The 16,489-nt window shown below is 45.4% G+C and overlaps 1 protein-coding gene and 2 long non-coding RNA genes across 3 annotated transcripts; 1 reads left to right on the top strand and 2 right to left on the bottom strand.

Annotated features, from left to right (window-relative positions):
- The first annotated feature begins 113 nt into the window (after positions 1-113).
- LOC116785041 lies at positions 114-15,417 on the top strand. The gene is made up of 4 exons (XR_004356357.1): positions 114-213; positions 770-1,060; positions 13,045-13,187; positions 14,969-15,417. It is a non-coding gene; the product is annotated as an uncharacterized LOC116785041 (long non-coding RNA).
- Positions 5,341-7,557, bottom strand: ID2 (inhibitor of DNA binding 2). Its single transcript, XM_032684202.1, has 3 exons — positions 7,113-7,557; positions 6,824-6,888; positions 5,341-6,154 (listed from the first exon to the last, which is right to left on the bottom strand). The coding sequence occupies exons 1-2, from the start codon at positions 7,458-7,460 to the stop codon at positions 6,832-6,834; spliced, it is 405 nt and encodes a 134-aa protein (XP_032540093.1). The 5' UTR covers positions 7,461-7,557; the 3' UTR covers positions 5,341-6,154; positions 6,824-6,831.
- LOC116785040 lies at positions 8,731-10,098 on the bottom strand. The gene is made up of 2 exons (XR_004356356.1): positions 9,582-10,098; positions 8,731-9,141 (listed from the first exon to the last, which is right to left on the bottom strand). It is a non-coding gene; the product is annotated as an uncharacterized LOC116785040 (long non-coding RNA).
- Positions 15,418-16,489: the final 1,072 nt, after the last annotated feature.

Below are 16,489 nucleotides of genomic sequence, written 5' to 3'. Positions count from 1 at the left end.
TATTCCTGCATATTAACTCTTGTTAACACTGAATCTGAACTTAAAAAAAAATATTTACATGTTCATAATTTTGGTCTTTTTTTTTTTTTTTTGCATACTCTTACTCTGGGAGCAAATCTCCCCTACCCTTAATCAATGGACTGCCACATCTCTTGTAGTTAACCTCCTGCATAATGATGTCCATGAGAAACGTTTTCTGTCATTTCCACTGAGGTAAGTCTGTGTCTTTCTGATGCTATATGAGAGTATGTCTTTTCTAGAGGGCACTAATATGTTACTGCTGGGTCTGAGCATGGGAGAAATCTCAGCAGTAGCATCTGTTGTGAGCACAAGCTCTCCTGTGTTCTCTGATCTCTACATTGGTTTACAGTAGACCGTAATCACATTCCTTCTCTTCAAGTACTGCACAGATTTCTATCCACATAGAGCTTGTGGATAAGCAATGAGGTTTGCAGAAAATATAACTGAAGGACACTGCTGGAGTTTTTTTAAGACATTGCATTTCCCTGGGGTACTGGTATCAGACATAGCCAACCCAGCTCAGTTCTGTACGTCTCCTTGAGTGACATGGTCTGTCTGGTTTGGAAGCTGGGCTCTCTACTCCAGGTGAAAGAAACTTGCACAAGACTGAAAACACAACTCCAACTTCATTGCCTTTTTAAGGCCAGATATGCTGCTTTGATCTTTTCCAGTCTAATATGCAGTAAATATTTAGTCTTACATTATCTCTGTCCTCCCTTTTTCTTTCTGCCTCTCTCTCCCCCTTTAGAGCTCTACATCTCTTCTCAAGGTGAGGAAAAAATAAGATGACAGGTATAAATCCAGTAGGATATTCAAGTTCTGTATTGACAAACTATCAAAGTGAATCTACATGCCAAAAATATGAGGAAAGATGTTCTAGAACATGAGATGCTGAGAATACATGGAGGAAGTACCACCCAAAGCTGATCTTGTGCTCATCCGCAAGCATCAGTTACTGCAGCTGTTAGCAAGAGGGCTGCACGAGATGGGTTTCAGTGGGGCAATACTGCTGGTCCTGTGTCTGCTCAAATGCAAGATGGTAAGTACCCAAATAATTTGTTCTCTTCCAAATGAAAGAGAAATTCAGAAAAAATACAATCCAGTTATTAAAAAAAAAAAGAAAAAAAAACCCAACTCTGTATGAGCTTTTGAAGTTCTGCCATCAGCAGTAAAATTAAGAGCTGTTTCAGGCTGTTAGTTTAAAGTAGAAATACCTGATGTATTCATAAAACTGTTCACCACAGACATTGTGTAATTTGTGGTGATATTTGCAAGAAATTATAAAAACTTATTCTTTTATGAAACGAATGTAGTTACTTTAATTGTTTCAAAGCTGGATAGGTCTTGTAGCTTCATATAATGTCATTTTATCTATCCATTCATCATGTTCTTGTGAAATAGCAACTAAAGGACTGTCTTCTAGGGCAGCTAGCAGCAGAGTCCACTGCAGCACTTCCTGTGCAATTATTTTTTCTCAGTTTGGCCCTATTTATAGTTTTTGCCTAGAGTCCCCCTTTTTGAATACTTTTTTCAAATCAAGTAACCATCTGAAATATTAATTCCTCTCAGTTACTAGGATTGACTCCAAAATTGCATTTGTTAGTTTTGTCCTTTGTTTTTTCCTTCAGTTTACTTTAGTGAATGGCTCATACAACAGTGACTGTTGCTGTGCAATGTCAGTTTTGTTTTATTGAGATAGTGTTTGCATTTGGCTCCTACATTTTCAAATTATGATAACTTATATGACTGTTCTAGAGAGGAATTATGGTAATGTGGATAAAACAAATTTGACTTCAAAGATCAACATTTTAATTTATCTGTAGAATCAGGAAATACTGATCCTTTTACAAAACTGTAGTTTTAAAGAGTACATTTGTAAAAATCTTTTTCTGAACAAAATTGAATACCAGCATTTATGTAGTTTACTGAATCTTTTGTCATGCGACAGTTGCATTCTGCTATCCCTCTTCCTTACAGCTTCCAGTAAAAGCTGTGTAAATCATTTCTTGTTGTAAGTAAGCAAGGGCAGTAGTAAACAGGAAGAGATGCTTAATCACAAGTACGATAATTCTCATTAGTAAATTATAATTTTATCTCTTTCCCACACTGTGTGAATTGATCCAGACTCCAAACTGTTTTATGGAAGAATCCTTTACACATACCAGATTGTTTAGAGAATGTGTTTTACTTTCCAGAATCAAATACAAATTAGTGCTAATCAAATTAGTGCTTTTCCCCATAATGGTACAAGTGAAGCATTTATTATTTCAAAGCAGCTTTTTCTTCACGCTCTTACGAACCGTGTCACTTCTTAGGAACGAACTTCCCAGCCAACAGAGCTGAATTTGTTAAAGCATCGTTTCGCAGAAGCAAGTACAAAACGGGGTTTTAAATAATGACGGGAGACCTGGGCGCTAATGGCAGCCCGTGAAGGGCGTGCAGGGCGAGTGTCCCTGTGCGGGGCGGGTGTCGCTGTGCGGGCCGATGTCCCTGTGTGGGCCGGGTGTCCCTGTACGGGCCGGTGTCGCTGCGGTGCTCGGCCGGCCCGGAGGGTGGCACTGGACCTCCACGCACCGCCCGCCCCGCGCGGCGGGACCGAGCCGACGCGGAGCGCAGACAGCTCAAAGGTGCTGCCTTTGCTCGGAGTCAGCGCTCTCGGTCGTGCTTTTTGTCAAAATATTGGCACTGTTCTTGCAAAGTGGCTTCTGAGTGGTTTTGGTGAGATAGGGGCAGTGCTGTTTTCCCGGGAGTGAGTAAACAAACCCCAGCCTACTCTCTGCGTTCCCTTACCCAGAGATGGGCTGGAGGGACACCCGTGGGTGTGAGCCCGTCGATTTCTGTCTGGGATGACATTGGGAGCTAGGCCAGATGTTGTTAAGGGCAATACACAAGAAAAGCCAGGTTAGGAAACCTCTCTTCTAGATGAAGAGTCCTCTTGTTTTATTTCTGGGTTTTTTCCCCCATGGGAAAAAATTGCCTATAGGTGCATTTGCAATTTTCATACATGGCCTACTCAAAAAGATTTTACAGAATTTAAATATGATTGTTGCCCAAAATATTTTGCTGTAACATCGTTGACTGCAGGTCCTGATCTACTATGTTCAGCTACTCAGTTAACAGGGCTGTTGGCAACAGCCGTGTCCAGAGACAGTAAATGGGCCAGGGAAAGTGGTGAAAATATCACAGATTTTTCTAATGCATTCTAGAGGGACAATGATAATGCTATAGAATAAAGAAATCCCACATCTTCAAGGAAACTTTAAGAATAAATGTTAAGGCTTTTGGGTACTCAGTTTTTGACCTTGCTATTTATCTTTGAATGATAAAATCTTTCTTCAGAACAAAAGAAAAGACTGAATCTCTAAGTGAACACCTAGCTTAAGCCCCTAGTTCTGTTCACAGGAATGCGTTGTCAAGATGAGGAATTAGTTAATCCTGAAAGAGGAAAATTTTTTTCCTTTCTTAATTTACATTTTTTAAAACATGTTTGTTTGTTTTCCTGCTCAGCTCCCCACGCCTTGTAAATTGTGAATTTCTCTTTTGGCTACGCATGATAAGGAAATCGGTTTCATTCTACAAGTGTGTTAATCATCTCATAGTTTAAAAATATCAAAGTGTAAATGCCTTAAGTTTCTAAAGGGGTTGATCTTAAAATAATTACAGTGATCTGACCGTTGCAGCTCTTTCATTTTATAAACTGAACTGTAAGTTTAAAGTGACACTTACTGTGGTCTCACCCTAAAATGAGCAGTAGGGTGAAAAATTAGTTTTTACAGTGAAGTTGGTGGCAATTGCATTAGATTGTTAGTAGTTTGGAACGACAGAGATCTCAATACTGTGATTACAATCCCGAATGTGATACTGTTCAGGGTTAAGTAAAATACAGAGGAGAAGGAGTATATAAAAGGGACTGAGGCGTGCTGAGTTGCAGCACTGAAGTATTTCACTATTGGGCTGTCAGGGTTAAATGTTGATTGCACGAAGCTGGAACAAGCCGTGCTCTCCGGGCGCTTGAGACAGTAGCGAGGGTTGGCCACAGGAGGCACAGCCGGTGTGTGCTACAGGGAGATTTCCCTAATCCCTGCGGGGCTGGGCATGGTGAGATGCAGATCAGCTCTGGGCCACGTCCTTCTCCACCCCCCGCCCCGTCCCAGCTTTTGCTAACCCTTCTTGTCTTCTGATTGCATTGATCCTCTGAGAGGGCGCGCTTCTGCTTGGGCAGGGCAGCGTCAGTATTAAGAGATCAGAGCTGGCTTTCTCCCAGCCTACGTGAATGGATTTGGTGTCAAGGGCAAGGAAGGCAGCTGCTGCTGCCTCAGAGCACCACCTACCCACCTGTTCGCTGGTGAAAGTGTTACTGGCCCCAGGTGAGGCTCCTGCCTTTCACGCTAAGAGTCCTCAGAGCACAGGAACCGTGAACATGCTCCCTCAGGCCCAAAGTATAGTGCCTGCCAGAGAGCTGTACTTACCTGAACCAGCAGTGAAGTTTCTTTTGTTCCAATTACAAGTGATTCTTCCATTCCTAAGCAGGACCCAGCTTAACTTCCCCTTTCATGGAAGTTTGAGTGATCTTAAATTAGAATGTCATCTGATAAGGCACTGTCTTATGGCAACTAAACATATCTAATGGACAGTAGTTCCATAGGGTACAGTAAGTGTCCCTTGAATAAGGGATATTATAGCATAGCTTCCGAGGGCAAAAGAGAAAAGAAGAAACAAACCATTGCTGGCTTTCAGGAATTTAGACTCCTATTTCAAACTTAATTTAATTCTTATGGAGAGAGTCCCTGTAGGAGCAGCCAAAGTTTAATCAGTAACACAACAGCGATTTAGCTCAATTCCCAGTATCTTAGTCATATGGAGAAGCTGCTGCAACTGATTAGAAACCCCATTTCATTGAAATATTGCATGGAAGCATGAAAATTCCAGTGTGGAAAGGCAACAGTCACTTCATCATTTTAGATCCCATGTTAACGCATCACCAACTCTCACATTCAAAGCCTTTTTAGAGAAATTTAATCATTGGGGGACTAATAACCACCCACAACCCTGAATTCTGAGTGATTATTCTAAACACAAATTAACAGATCTGGGCCATTACTGCCCCAAACTGAATCATTCATAGGGGTGGGAAGAAAAAAGGCAATACTCCATGGGAATGTCTCAGGATTAACTGCTTTTGTACATTTCCAAACACTTGGTCAATAGCATCCCCTGTGTAATAAATTCCTCACCTAGTTCTTTCACACTGCTTACAGGCAGATCACTTAGAAGTTTACAATATACACTCAAATAAGATTTTCCAAGTTACAAGAATTATTCACTTCAGGTAATTTTATTCTTTATAATCTCTACATATTTTAATTTTTACTTGATAAAAGTCATAACAGAATGTATAAGTATTAAAAAAAACCAAACAACAAAAACACAACACAAATCAAAGCCAGCAAACAGTTGGTCCCCAAAGAATAAAGCAAGCAATCAGTTCAATAAACACACTTGATTTATTTTGTATAAAAAGGGTTAAGATTACAACTAAACTTTTATAAAAAGTTTAGCATGATTAAGTACATCATTACACTTTTTGCAGAAATGTATATTTCTGCCACTATACAAGAAAACTCTAATTAAAGAGTTCACAAGGTTTCACTCATATATATATATTTATATATAAATATATACACAGCATTCAGTCCTAGGTTTGTGTCAGAAAGGTAACTTCTGATCACAGACTTTCCTAAAAAACTGAAAACTGGATCCTTCTGGTACTCACGCTCCACCTTTGGAAAAAAAGGCAAAGTCTGCTTTAAAATGGGCAACTCCTTGTGAGATTTTTGTTTCGCTCCCCACGTTGGGAATAGTATATAAAGGAAGCCTTCCAACTAGGGAAAGGGTATTTAAGAGTCTCTTCATAAATAACTAGGTTCAGTCCAAGTTGAAAAATGGGGTGGGGATAAAGATCAATCTTGGTTCTTTTCTTCTTTATTAATTTTAAAAGGTCCTTTTAGTTGAACGTGAATCTTCCCCTCCAGATACAGCTGAAAAATAAATTCAGCACCTCAGAAAAAAATCCTGTAGACATTTTCTTGTGCAAAAAAAAAAAAAATAAAAAAAAAAGTCATCAGTGGAACACCTGCAAGAGATTGAAGAGAGGCATATTTAGGAGAATGCTAACAGGGCAGAGATCCGGACAGACTGGCGCCAGAGAGGAAGCCACAGTTTGAACATTTAACCAAACACTCAGAGATTGGGCAAACCCTGGCGTCCAGATGCAACACATACACGCTCACACACTCTCTCTCAAAAACACAGATTGAACATTAAAATAACATACACTCCAGGGAGAGGGTAGAAAGAGTATTCTCAGTCCAATCTTTATTTAGATCTCTGTAAACGCAATGCTCAGAGGCGCCAGTCTGCCTCTTAGAGCAATTATTTGATTAAAAGCAGTCATTTATTTAACTGATAGCGCAGACAATCCCACATCACAGAATTTAAGGAATTGTGCCAAGATTCCCAACTTAATCAGTCACTTTTGCCCGGGAAGTTAAGACTCCAAGAACAGATAAGAGCTTGCATTAAGCAGCGAGCAAGATCAGAGCAGCCTGTGCTGCTGGGTGAACCTCAGCGACACACACACTTAGGACCTTACGACCCAGTTATGAGCCTTATTTCTTAGCAATTACAAAGGCATCTCGTAACAAACTTTTAAGACAGACTTTTAGCGCTAGCCATCACGGCTCCCGTTCCCCGGGGAGGCACTTTTTACGCGAAGTTTAGAATTAAGATCCACTGCACTCACCGTTCGGTTCAGCCACAAAGTGCTTTGCTGTCGCCTGACATGAGCTCTGAGGGGAACTCGGACGCCTGCGACGAGAAAAGAAGAGCAGGGTAAGGGCGAGGTGGCCGAGCACTCAGGGAGCCGGGAGCGGGAGTGTCCCGGGGGCCGCAGCGCTTCCCCCATGGCACGTCTGGATACATCCGCGCCGCGGGAACACGGACCGCGCCACCCGCGTTGGGGACATCGTTAATGCTACCCGAGCTCCCCGATCCAGGTCAGCGGCGAGCCGGAGCGCGGGGGAGCCACGTACCTGTAGCGAGAGGATGCTGATGTCTGTGTTAAGGGTGGTCAGAGGAGTTCTGGAGGAAGGGTTCTGCCCGGGTCTCTGGTGGTGAAGGCTGACGATGCTGGGGTGGGAGTCCAAGGCGATCTGCAGGTCGAGGATGTAGTCGATGACGTGTTGCAGGATTTCCATCTTGCTCACCTTCTTGTTCTGTGGGATGCTGGGGACAAGCTCCTTCAGCTTGGAGTAGCAGTCGTTCATGTTGTACAGCAGGCTCATAGGGTCATCCACGGGGGTCTTGCTCCGGGAGATACCCAGGTTGTGCTCCGAGAGACCGGTTTTCCTGACGGACCGCACCGGGCTAAAGGCTTTCATGCTGACAGGCGGGCGGGCGGAAGAGCGCGATTCCAGCGGGCGAACTAAAGCCTGCGGGGCGCGGGCGCTGCCGTCCCACTGAGATGCTGCCGAAGCTCGCTCTGAACGGCGGAGCTGCGCGCCCGCTCTTATATAGCGGCCACGGCCGGGCCCGGCCCGCGCTCGCTGCCATTGGCCGCCGCCGGCACGTCCATTACCCCGCGGCGCCCTCACTGGTGGGGCCTTCCGCCCGCGCAGCCAATCGCGGCGGGGGGCGTGGCCGTGCCGCACAGCTGAGGCAGTAAATAGTGCGGGCAGCGCGGGGCAGTGGTGGGGTGTTCTTGTCCTTGTCTGTCCTGTATCCTACGCTGCTTCCCTCCCCCCCCCCCCCCCCCCCCCCCCCCCCCCCCCCCCCCCCCCCCCCCCCCAGTCCCGCACTGGCCCACGTCCCACGCTGCCCTCCGCACAGACACGCTGCAGTGTGCGGGGCTGGCGGTGCGGGACGCGCAGACCCCGCTGCAGTGAGCGGTGGTGCGGGCTAAGCTTTCTCCAAGTCGTCGTGAATTGGAGCACCCCGGCGGTGTTTCTATGAACCCACTCAGCACACGGTGCCGTAAATCACTGGCCGGTTCAGCAGTCCAGCGCTGTAGGCTGCGGGTGCAAGCGGGAATGAGATAAATCAAGATTAAATAAACCTATAGAGACCACTGCAGCTTTCTGCCGTGTTGAGAACGGGACACTAAGCACCCCGACAGGCAGGCAGGCGTCGCTTCCAGCGCCCTGCTTCCCGAGAACGGGACTACTTCAGATGATACTATTAATTGGAGATCATTAAGCAAATGTGCATATTGGAAGTGCATTTACATGTATTACCCTTGAAATACATCTGCGCCCTATCAGTGCTCGTGACATAGTACTGCCATTAATTATGCATAGATTGTTTCTGGTGACAAATGCAAATACTTACTACACGCTGTACTTTTAGCAGCTTTTGGCTGCAGCCACTGAAACATCTTCCAGAAACATTCCAGAGGAAAAAGTTAATTTATTTTGTTGTTGTTGTTGTTTAGCTGAAGTGACTTTGATTTTTTTTTTTAAGTTTAGCTCTACTGTATTTTCCTGTATTTTGCTTATACTACCGGCTGTGTAACAAACTGACACAGCCTCCACCCCCCATTTCACATTCTACCTGAAGAAAGTTCAACTCACGAAAGTGTGAACATATATATACAATTAATACAAACTAAATTCTGCAAAAATTGCAGCAATTCTATAATAACCACACGGATACTTAAAGTACGTTAGTGTTCATTGCAAACAAAACCGTAGTAACGGCACACATCCATAAAATCAGTGAGGATTGTGCTGTCAATCATAACTATTAAAAGCAGACAAATATTGGATATATCTGCACAGTTGTTGCGTAGCTACACGAAGGGAGTCGGGGCTGCGGGGGTGGAACATTACGGACATTTGGAGACAAAGCTGAGAAGAGCCGCATCAGTGTTTTTTCCAATTAACGTGGCATTCCTGAGCTGGTGGTTGGCTATTCTCTAGCAGGACACTTTGGTGACTGTCACACTAGGCTGTTTGCCCCGGGGATGTTCTCCGGGGGTGGACTGGAGGCGGTGCCGAGGCTGACAGGAACACAATTCAATGCGTTTTGAGACGCGAGGGGTGAAAGTGAATCTCGACGTTCAATCTGATAGGAAGACAAATACACTGTTCGAGAAAGTAAATAGTAATAACTGTTGTTATTGTTACTGTTATTATTATTAGTTACAGTAACGCTGTCAATTAACGACTCGATTAAAATCACCACTTAGAGCGACTTCAATCCTTTACATTGCTAAACTATCAATTGGTGGTAGTACTTGACCTGAGGCCACAGGTTTTAGTCTTGCAACATGCTTGCCTTTCTGTCTAATGAAGGCACCAGTGGAAGAAATGTTGACCATGTTTTTAGTGTAATAATAGCCAACGTAAATATGTTCATGCTTCTCCGATCACTGTCGTGCTTGGACAGCGCGGCAGCGCGGCAGCACCGGCCGGCCGGGCGCTGCAGAGGACCCTGTGCTAATGCTTTCGGTTTTCTACACCGAGGGCTTTTAGAACACCGAGAAGTTGTGTGGAGAGGCTAACCTGGCAATTTTCTCTGTCATCTAATGATTGTCATCCGCGCTTTCTGCACGCAAAGTAAACCGCGAGCAGGCTGCGCTTCCCCCAAGCGAGCGGCTAAACTGGCTTTTTTGCTAACATTTAATTCCCACAATTCTGATCTTTTAGCCCTGACAGCTTTGGCAGGGGCTCGCAAGCTCTGGAAGCTCCTGCGCTCCGACGCAGGTTCCACGCGCGGTCCCGGCAGCCACGGCTCTGCCGCTGCCCGCGGGGGGAACCCCGGGGAGGCCCCCGAAACCATCGGGGCTGCGAGCTGCTCCTCGGGGGCTTTTCCCCACGGCCCGTCCCAGGCAGCTCCGGGTGCCTCGGGAGCCGCGCGTTCGCCTCTTTATAGTTTTCAGCCGGGATTTTCACAGCCGGCTCCCAACCTCCGAAACGCCGCCGCTGCAAACATCTGGCAGGACCCGCGGCCGCCCAGAGCCGCGCACAAAGCGCCGCTTTCTCCTCAAATTCACAAGCGCGGGGCTGCGCGCCGCGGGCTCGGGGGGCCCCGGCCCGCCCGGCGCCAAGCCCGGGGCGGCTCCGGGTGCGCGGCAGCGGCGGCGGGAGCGCGGCCGCCCCGGGGGCGCCGTGTCCCCTCCCGCAACCCCCGCGCCCCGCCCCGCGCCCGGGGCCGGCCCGGACTGCGCGGCGCCAGCCCCGTGACATCAGCCCCTCGCCGCCGCCCCCCCCGCCCGCGCCGCCCGGGCCCGGCGGCGCCGCTCAGGCGGCTGCCATGGCGACCGGGGCTGCGCCCGCGGCGGCCGCCCGGCCCCGCTTCCCCCTCCCGGGCGCACCTGCAGCGGGGGCCGCCGCCGGACGCCCCGCCATGCTGCGGGGGGGGGGAGAGGGAATGTGGGAAGGGGGGGAGCCCGCGGAAAGGAAAGAATAAACCGGGAAAAAATCGCGGAGGGACGAGGGGGGCGCGTCCGAGGTAAAGGTCCCTCCGGCAGGGGCGACCCGGGCGGGAAGGAGCGGGTCGAGCTTCCCGGGCTGCGGTGCGGTTCGGTCCTGCCACACCAGCACCACCCCCTCAGTCCTTAACACCCCCCACCCCAAAACAAAAGTATTTTCTACGAGGAAAAGTCCCGGGTTTTTTTGAAGGCTGCCTGTCCTTTCCCCTTTTAAGGTCTTCTCAGCCTGAGGTCCCCCTCTGGGGCGTGTGCGGGGCGAGGGGCTGCGGGCAGAGCCCGCGGGGCTGCGCGAGCAGCGAGTTCCTCCGCGGCAGTGTCCCTTGCCTCTAATGAAATCTATCTAAAACATTCAGTAATAATGTAAATGGCTTTAATTGCCGAGTACTTAAGCCATCAAACCAGACTAAAAAAAAAAAAAAAAATCTGTTAAAATTGGCCCATTTCCAAGTCATTGACACCATCCAGCCTGTCCAAGTGGGGTGTCCAAATAAGTTTTGATACAGGAGTTTTCAGTGTACCAGGTGAAATATCTCGCTAAACCCGGCCGTTTTTAACTACCCTCTCCCTTTTGTTTGCCTCACATTTCCAATTCATTCAAAGAAAAGTTTTAGAAGTTTGGGGGTTGGCTTTTTTCTTTCTTTCTTTTGAGCGGGAGGGAGAGTAATGCATGCAAAATATTTAGTTACAACTTCTGCAAAAGGCACCGATCTGTAACAGCATTTTCTACTTTCACAAAGGATTTTCCTGTTACTTTTGTTCCGGTCACAAAATTAAAAAAAAAAAAAGGACTAAAGAAAAAAAAAAAAACTTGGGGGAGAGATAAGGTCTGGAAAACAATCTGGAATTGCCAGGCTGTTGGTGGGAGCTCTGCGGGGCTGGCGTCAGGAAGTCTGCGCCGCCTTCTATTACTGTTGATCCAGCTTTGTGCAGCTGCACTCAGTACAATTAGCTTGTAGAAACAATCCTGCTGTAGGCAGCCTCTTCCCTTCAAAGTGCTTTTCTATACTGATCCCCTCACATCATGATGCTGGAAATCAAGTCACAAGCCGACCACTGTTTGGCCAACATCATCTGTGGGAATTCATTAACCTCCATCGCAGAGATGCAACAAGAGATTGTTTGTCCAGAACTAAACTTACAGCTTAATATGATGTAGCCCATACAGGAAAAAACCTGTGTCCCCATTTTTTCCTTTTTTTTTTTCCTTTTTTTTTTTTTTTGTTCATAACAAGAAACACATTGTGCAGCTTTTTATTCTTTTTTTCTTCAGGGGGTGGGGAATGTAGCTGAAACCAGGCATGAGCCGGCTCCTGCTAAAACTTTGCCATCAAACTGTTTTTTGGTTCATCGGGCTGCAGTTTCCATAGAAGCAACTTATCCCCGCGATCATCTTGTCGGGTGCACTTCGCAAGCTCATTTCCCGTCTGAGCTTGCTCCGCTGCTCTCGGATGCTGCAGCTGACACATTTCCTCCCCGTGCACTTTGCACCCACCTCATCCTTGCCCAGATGCTCGGGGCTGATTGTGCCTAAAAGGGGGTTTCAGCGCACTCCACAGCTGCCTTGGGGGAAGGGACTTTTTTTTTTTTTAATTTTATTTCTACTTTTCCCTACCTCATTGCTCACTCCTTGCCACGCCGGCAGCAGCCCTCCCTCTGCCCCGTCCCGGCGCTGCAGACCTGGCTGGCAGGGGCGCGGCTGCGGCCACTGTCCCTCCGCCACGCGCGTGTCCCGCGTGTGCTGCCGTGTGCGACCGCAGCCGGTGTCCCTCAGCCCCGGGACACGGCTGCTGCCGTGCACCACCGGCTGGGGAGCGGGGCCCCTGGGTGACATCCCCGTGCTCCCGGGGCTGTTTGTGAATAACAAACATGGGAGCATGAGTCCTGCTTCCCGACACCGGCTCTCAGGGCGGTAGGGCTGGGCATCACTGCTCTCCCTCACTTCCAGGTACCTTCACTGGCCAAGAGAATACCCACTGCTTCCACCCCACTCTGAGCCCCTCTGTGTTCTGCTTCAAGTAACAGATGGATGCACCTTCTCTGAATCCTATTTCCAAACTCCATTCTTTTCTGGGCCGTATTTGCAAATGCCATGGATCTGCCAACTTTAAGATCTCTTTTCCTCTCCCCCCACTATGCTTTTGAATAATGTTGCTTTTGTACGGTATCATTCCCTTCATCCCCACTTTTAAGCATCCCCGATCTGCTGCTGTTAATCCCAAACCGCATGTTGTTGGAAGCTTGGGATATATTGTAGAAAAAAAAAAAAGGTTTTTTCATTCTTTTGAGACATTTCCATTTTCACTAGAAGTGTTGGACTGTAGGATGGGCAGGCTTTTGTTCAGATCCTGTTTTGACATTGGTATCATTTTATGATCAGATTCCTAAAGTACTGTTTTGGAGTAAAATGCCTTAAACTACTTTCTATCACCACCTTGGAAGGAGAGGTGTTTCAATGTGAATTGCGTGGTTTTGCTGCATTTATATCTAATCCAAATTCGGACACTTCAGTTCTAGTGTTTTCTTCTGTTTTCTAGGATTTCTCATTTCTGCAAGTAGGACCAGTGCCCTGAAGGCATTTCTACATGAACTGTCACCTGTAAGGGGGCTGTTGCTTACCTGATCCTAAGTGAAGAACAATGCCATGAAATTTTTCTGAGACCTGCATCTCTCTATCAGAGTAAGTATTACTGGTACAAGGTGTATTAGATCTGTGCATTAACTATTATGTTTGTAATCAAAGCCAAATACATTTCCTATATTTTTAAAAATCTTTATTAATGCAATATCTGTATTTTAATTAAGTTACACATTGTTCTCTAGAAGTGTTTATAGTGAACCTGTTAGGTAGTTCTCTCACTTAACATAGTTGTGCTAAAATCTGGGATCAAGCAAGTTCACTTATTAGCACATGCCTTATGTAGCAGATGGTTTTCATCTAGCATAGCTTTTCTAGTGATACCTTTAAATTAATGTAGGTCTAAAATGCTGCAGATTTTGCACTCCTCACCAATTCTCTGGAAAATCTATTCAGGATAGAAAAGAGAGAGGGGCCAGGCAAGAGGTTACTGACAGTACCTCACATACAGTAAGGAATAAACCAAGGAATAAAAATGGCCTTTATTTAAAAATTATTTCATTTGTTAATTATCTGACTGGCTGGTCCAGCTTCCCTCAGTCTCCCATTGTGGCCCAATTGTGATTTTTAGGTATAGGCCTATGGCAATAAGATGACAAAATGCTTGGCATAATTTCACTGAAAAAAAAACGGAGGGATTGGGAATTGAATTGGTGGGAGAAAATTTTGAAAATCTGTTCCAGGTATGGTTTTAAGGCCACCCCCCCCCCAAAATATAAAGTTAAGATAATTTCAAATACAGATGTGTTTGTGTAGTAGTGTGTTCTGTGTGTTTTGGTTTTGCTAAGTAATAATGTTTCATCAGCACAGAGGAGAAATTGAGTCTGTACTGTGACTGGCAGTAGTGACTAGTGACTAGTTGTTGATCAGTCTATAATTTTGCCTTCCTGTTGGCTTCAGGAAGAAAACCTCAGTTCTATGGTGGAAAGCTCTGTAGTATTAAGCAGGTGGTACTAATTTTGTGCTTTACCAAAGCTATCGTTACAGGTTATGTCAAGACAGGACCCACAGCATTCTCAGTCCTTTTAAACTAATGTATAGACCAAAATTTTCTATGGTCAGGAAAGCCTAACTCCTCTCAGGGTTTGGGTACTGGAAGTGCAGCTTAGCAAAATGTGTGCACTGCATCCCAAATGCATGTGCACCCTCATGAGTCCTGCTGAACCACGTGAGTTCCAGTTTCCCAGGCTGTTAAAACTTTGCTTCTTTATAGGCCCAGACTGAGCATTATCTAGGTTAAGCTTTCTCAGTGACTGTCTCCTGCATAAACCCACCTGGGAATCACAAAATAGGTATGTGTCTAAATCTCTGGAGAGGCCTGGTCCAGGAGGTGTGCTCAAGATCATGGTTAAATGCACAATGACAGCATGGAGTTTAGCACAAAGCACAGCAGCTGGAGCTGCCGGAAAGTTCAGGGGCAAAGAAGGAAAAGAACTGCTACTTTCTCATAAGCAGTTTTTCTCATGAGAGCACTTGTCCTGGAAGTGAGAGATTCAGATTCAATGTTCTCCTCATCAGAGGTGATATAAGCTCCCTCCTGCTTGCAAAGCAACCCTAACGACCAGAGATAAGGCTAAGGTGGAGGACACCCACCCATCCTGTTCAAGCTTGCCACAGTAAAGAAACAGATGCAAATTTCAAAGGGCCAGAGGGATTATAAACAAGAGGGAGCCTGACATTGTACCTCAAGGGTAGAGGCATCTCCTGGATGGCAAGAAGCCTGAATGCTGGGCCTGGCCTGGCAAACTCACCCATTATTGAGGGTGAGGTTCATCTCACCTTATCTTAGCTATTTAGAGGTTTTGTGTCTAATCTCTCTATAGTCAGTGGGATGAGAAAACAAGAGACACCTGCAGAGAGTGATTCATTCTGTGCCCATCCAACACCTCTGTCAGGATGGAACAAATCTCCTCACTGGGGGCTGTTGCTCTCCATCAGTTCTCGGCAAAAGATAGACAATCAATTTCAACCTGAAGCCTGACTTATAGATGACAAGTGAGGTGGATTCCACTGTGGATGACTAATTTTTCTGATTCATCATACCTGAATTTATCCTTTAAAATTTGGGTATGTAATCAAAGTTAGTTGTTTGAGTTCTGTCTCTGTACCATGCTCGTTCCTTCTAGCGGGAGGCTGGACATGGGTGGCTGTGGTAAAATGTCTTGGGATGAAGTATATATTTCGCTGAACCTGTAGATCCTAAAAGCCATGTGTGCCTCTAGTTTGCACTTGTGAATCCTGGTGCTGGATGTCTCAAATTTAAGTGTGGAACTATTAAATGTAATTGTGCGAACTACTTCTGTGGATAGTCTAAGTGACTAGAGGCACTATATACTGCTTTTAAGAGAAGAGTTAGTTGCATAAAATATGCATAAAAATATCTGAAGATGCTACAAAGTTACAGTTGGGAATTTCAAAAAACTGAAAGGCTTCTTATTTAAATCAAAGAAAGTGAAGCACTATGGAAAATGGACTAAGTGCGTACTGCATTTTATGCACTTGAATACCCAGAAAAATTTGTCTCTAACTTCTAAACCTGGAGGTTGGATGCCTTTAAAAATACCATGTTTAATCCTAGCCCTGAAGAGATGAGCCTGTAATTTTCAGTTTCAAAAAGCTATAGTTTTTCATTTTTGATAATATGGAGTAGTGCTGTGGTGTACTGCAGGATAAATCCCAACTATGTACCTCATTGTTTCATCAGAGATCAGCAAAAGGTCACTCAGCCTTCTTATCAGATTACTGGAGTGCAAGTGTTTTTTGTGCTGGTCTAAGTTTGGTGCACATATATTCTTTGCAAATGGATAATTTCAGAGAAAGACAAGCTATGTGTTTTTATAATTTAATATTTGTTAAAGATCACCAAAGGCTTATGTACAGTTATTTTGCAAATTTTAGATTGTAGAAGCAATGGTGGAAAATCAGTGTCCAGTTTGGCAAAATTACAGTAATATGTTCTCCTGATGTGTTTCTAGCTACAAATACAGTTGAAGATGATGCCACCACATTGTTCATGTCAATTACTCCATATGGCTGAATGCCTTAAACTATTCCAAAACTCTTGGTTGAGAAACCCTTTTATCAAAACCTTTTATCCTTAACCTTTTATCAAAAACCTTTTTTATCAAAATACCGAGGATATATGTTTAAATTTGGCATTGAGAAAGCAACTGGGAATTAAATTACTTAAGGCTTCGAGCTATTGTTTACAGCTGAGACCAGAGGTCTGAAAACATTAAAAGGATGCACAGACTTGTTAGAATATTTTGAGCCAAAACAAAACATTTGATACCTAGCTGAGGATCTCAGTTCTCCATTGAACAATCAGAATTTGGACTTTTAGC

This window comes from Chiroxiphia lanceolata, chromosome 3 (genome assembly GCF_009829145.1).
Source record: "Chiroxiphia lanceolata isolate bChiLan1 chromosome 3, bChiLan1.pri, whole genome shotgun sequence".
Lineage (NCBI taxonomy): Eukaryota > Metazoa > Chordata > Aves > Passeriformes > Pipridae > Chiroxiphia > Chiroxiphia lanceolata.
This window is presented reverse-complemented; position numbering and strand designations above follow the sequence as displayed.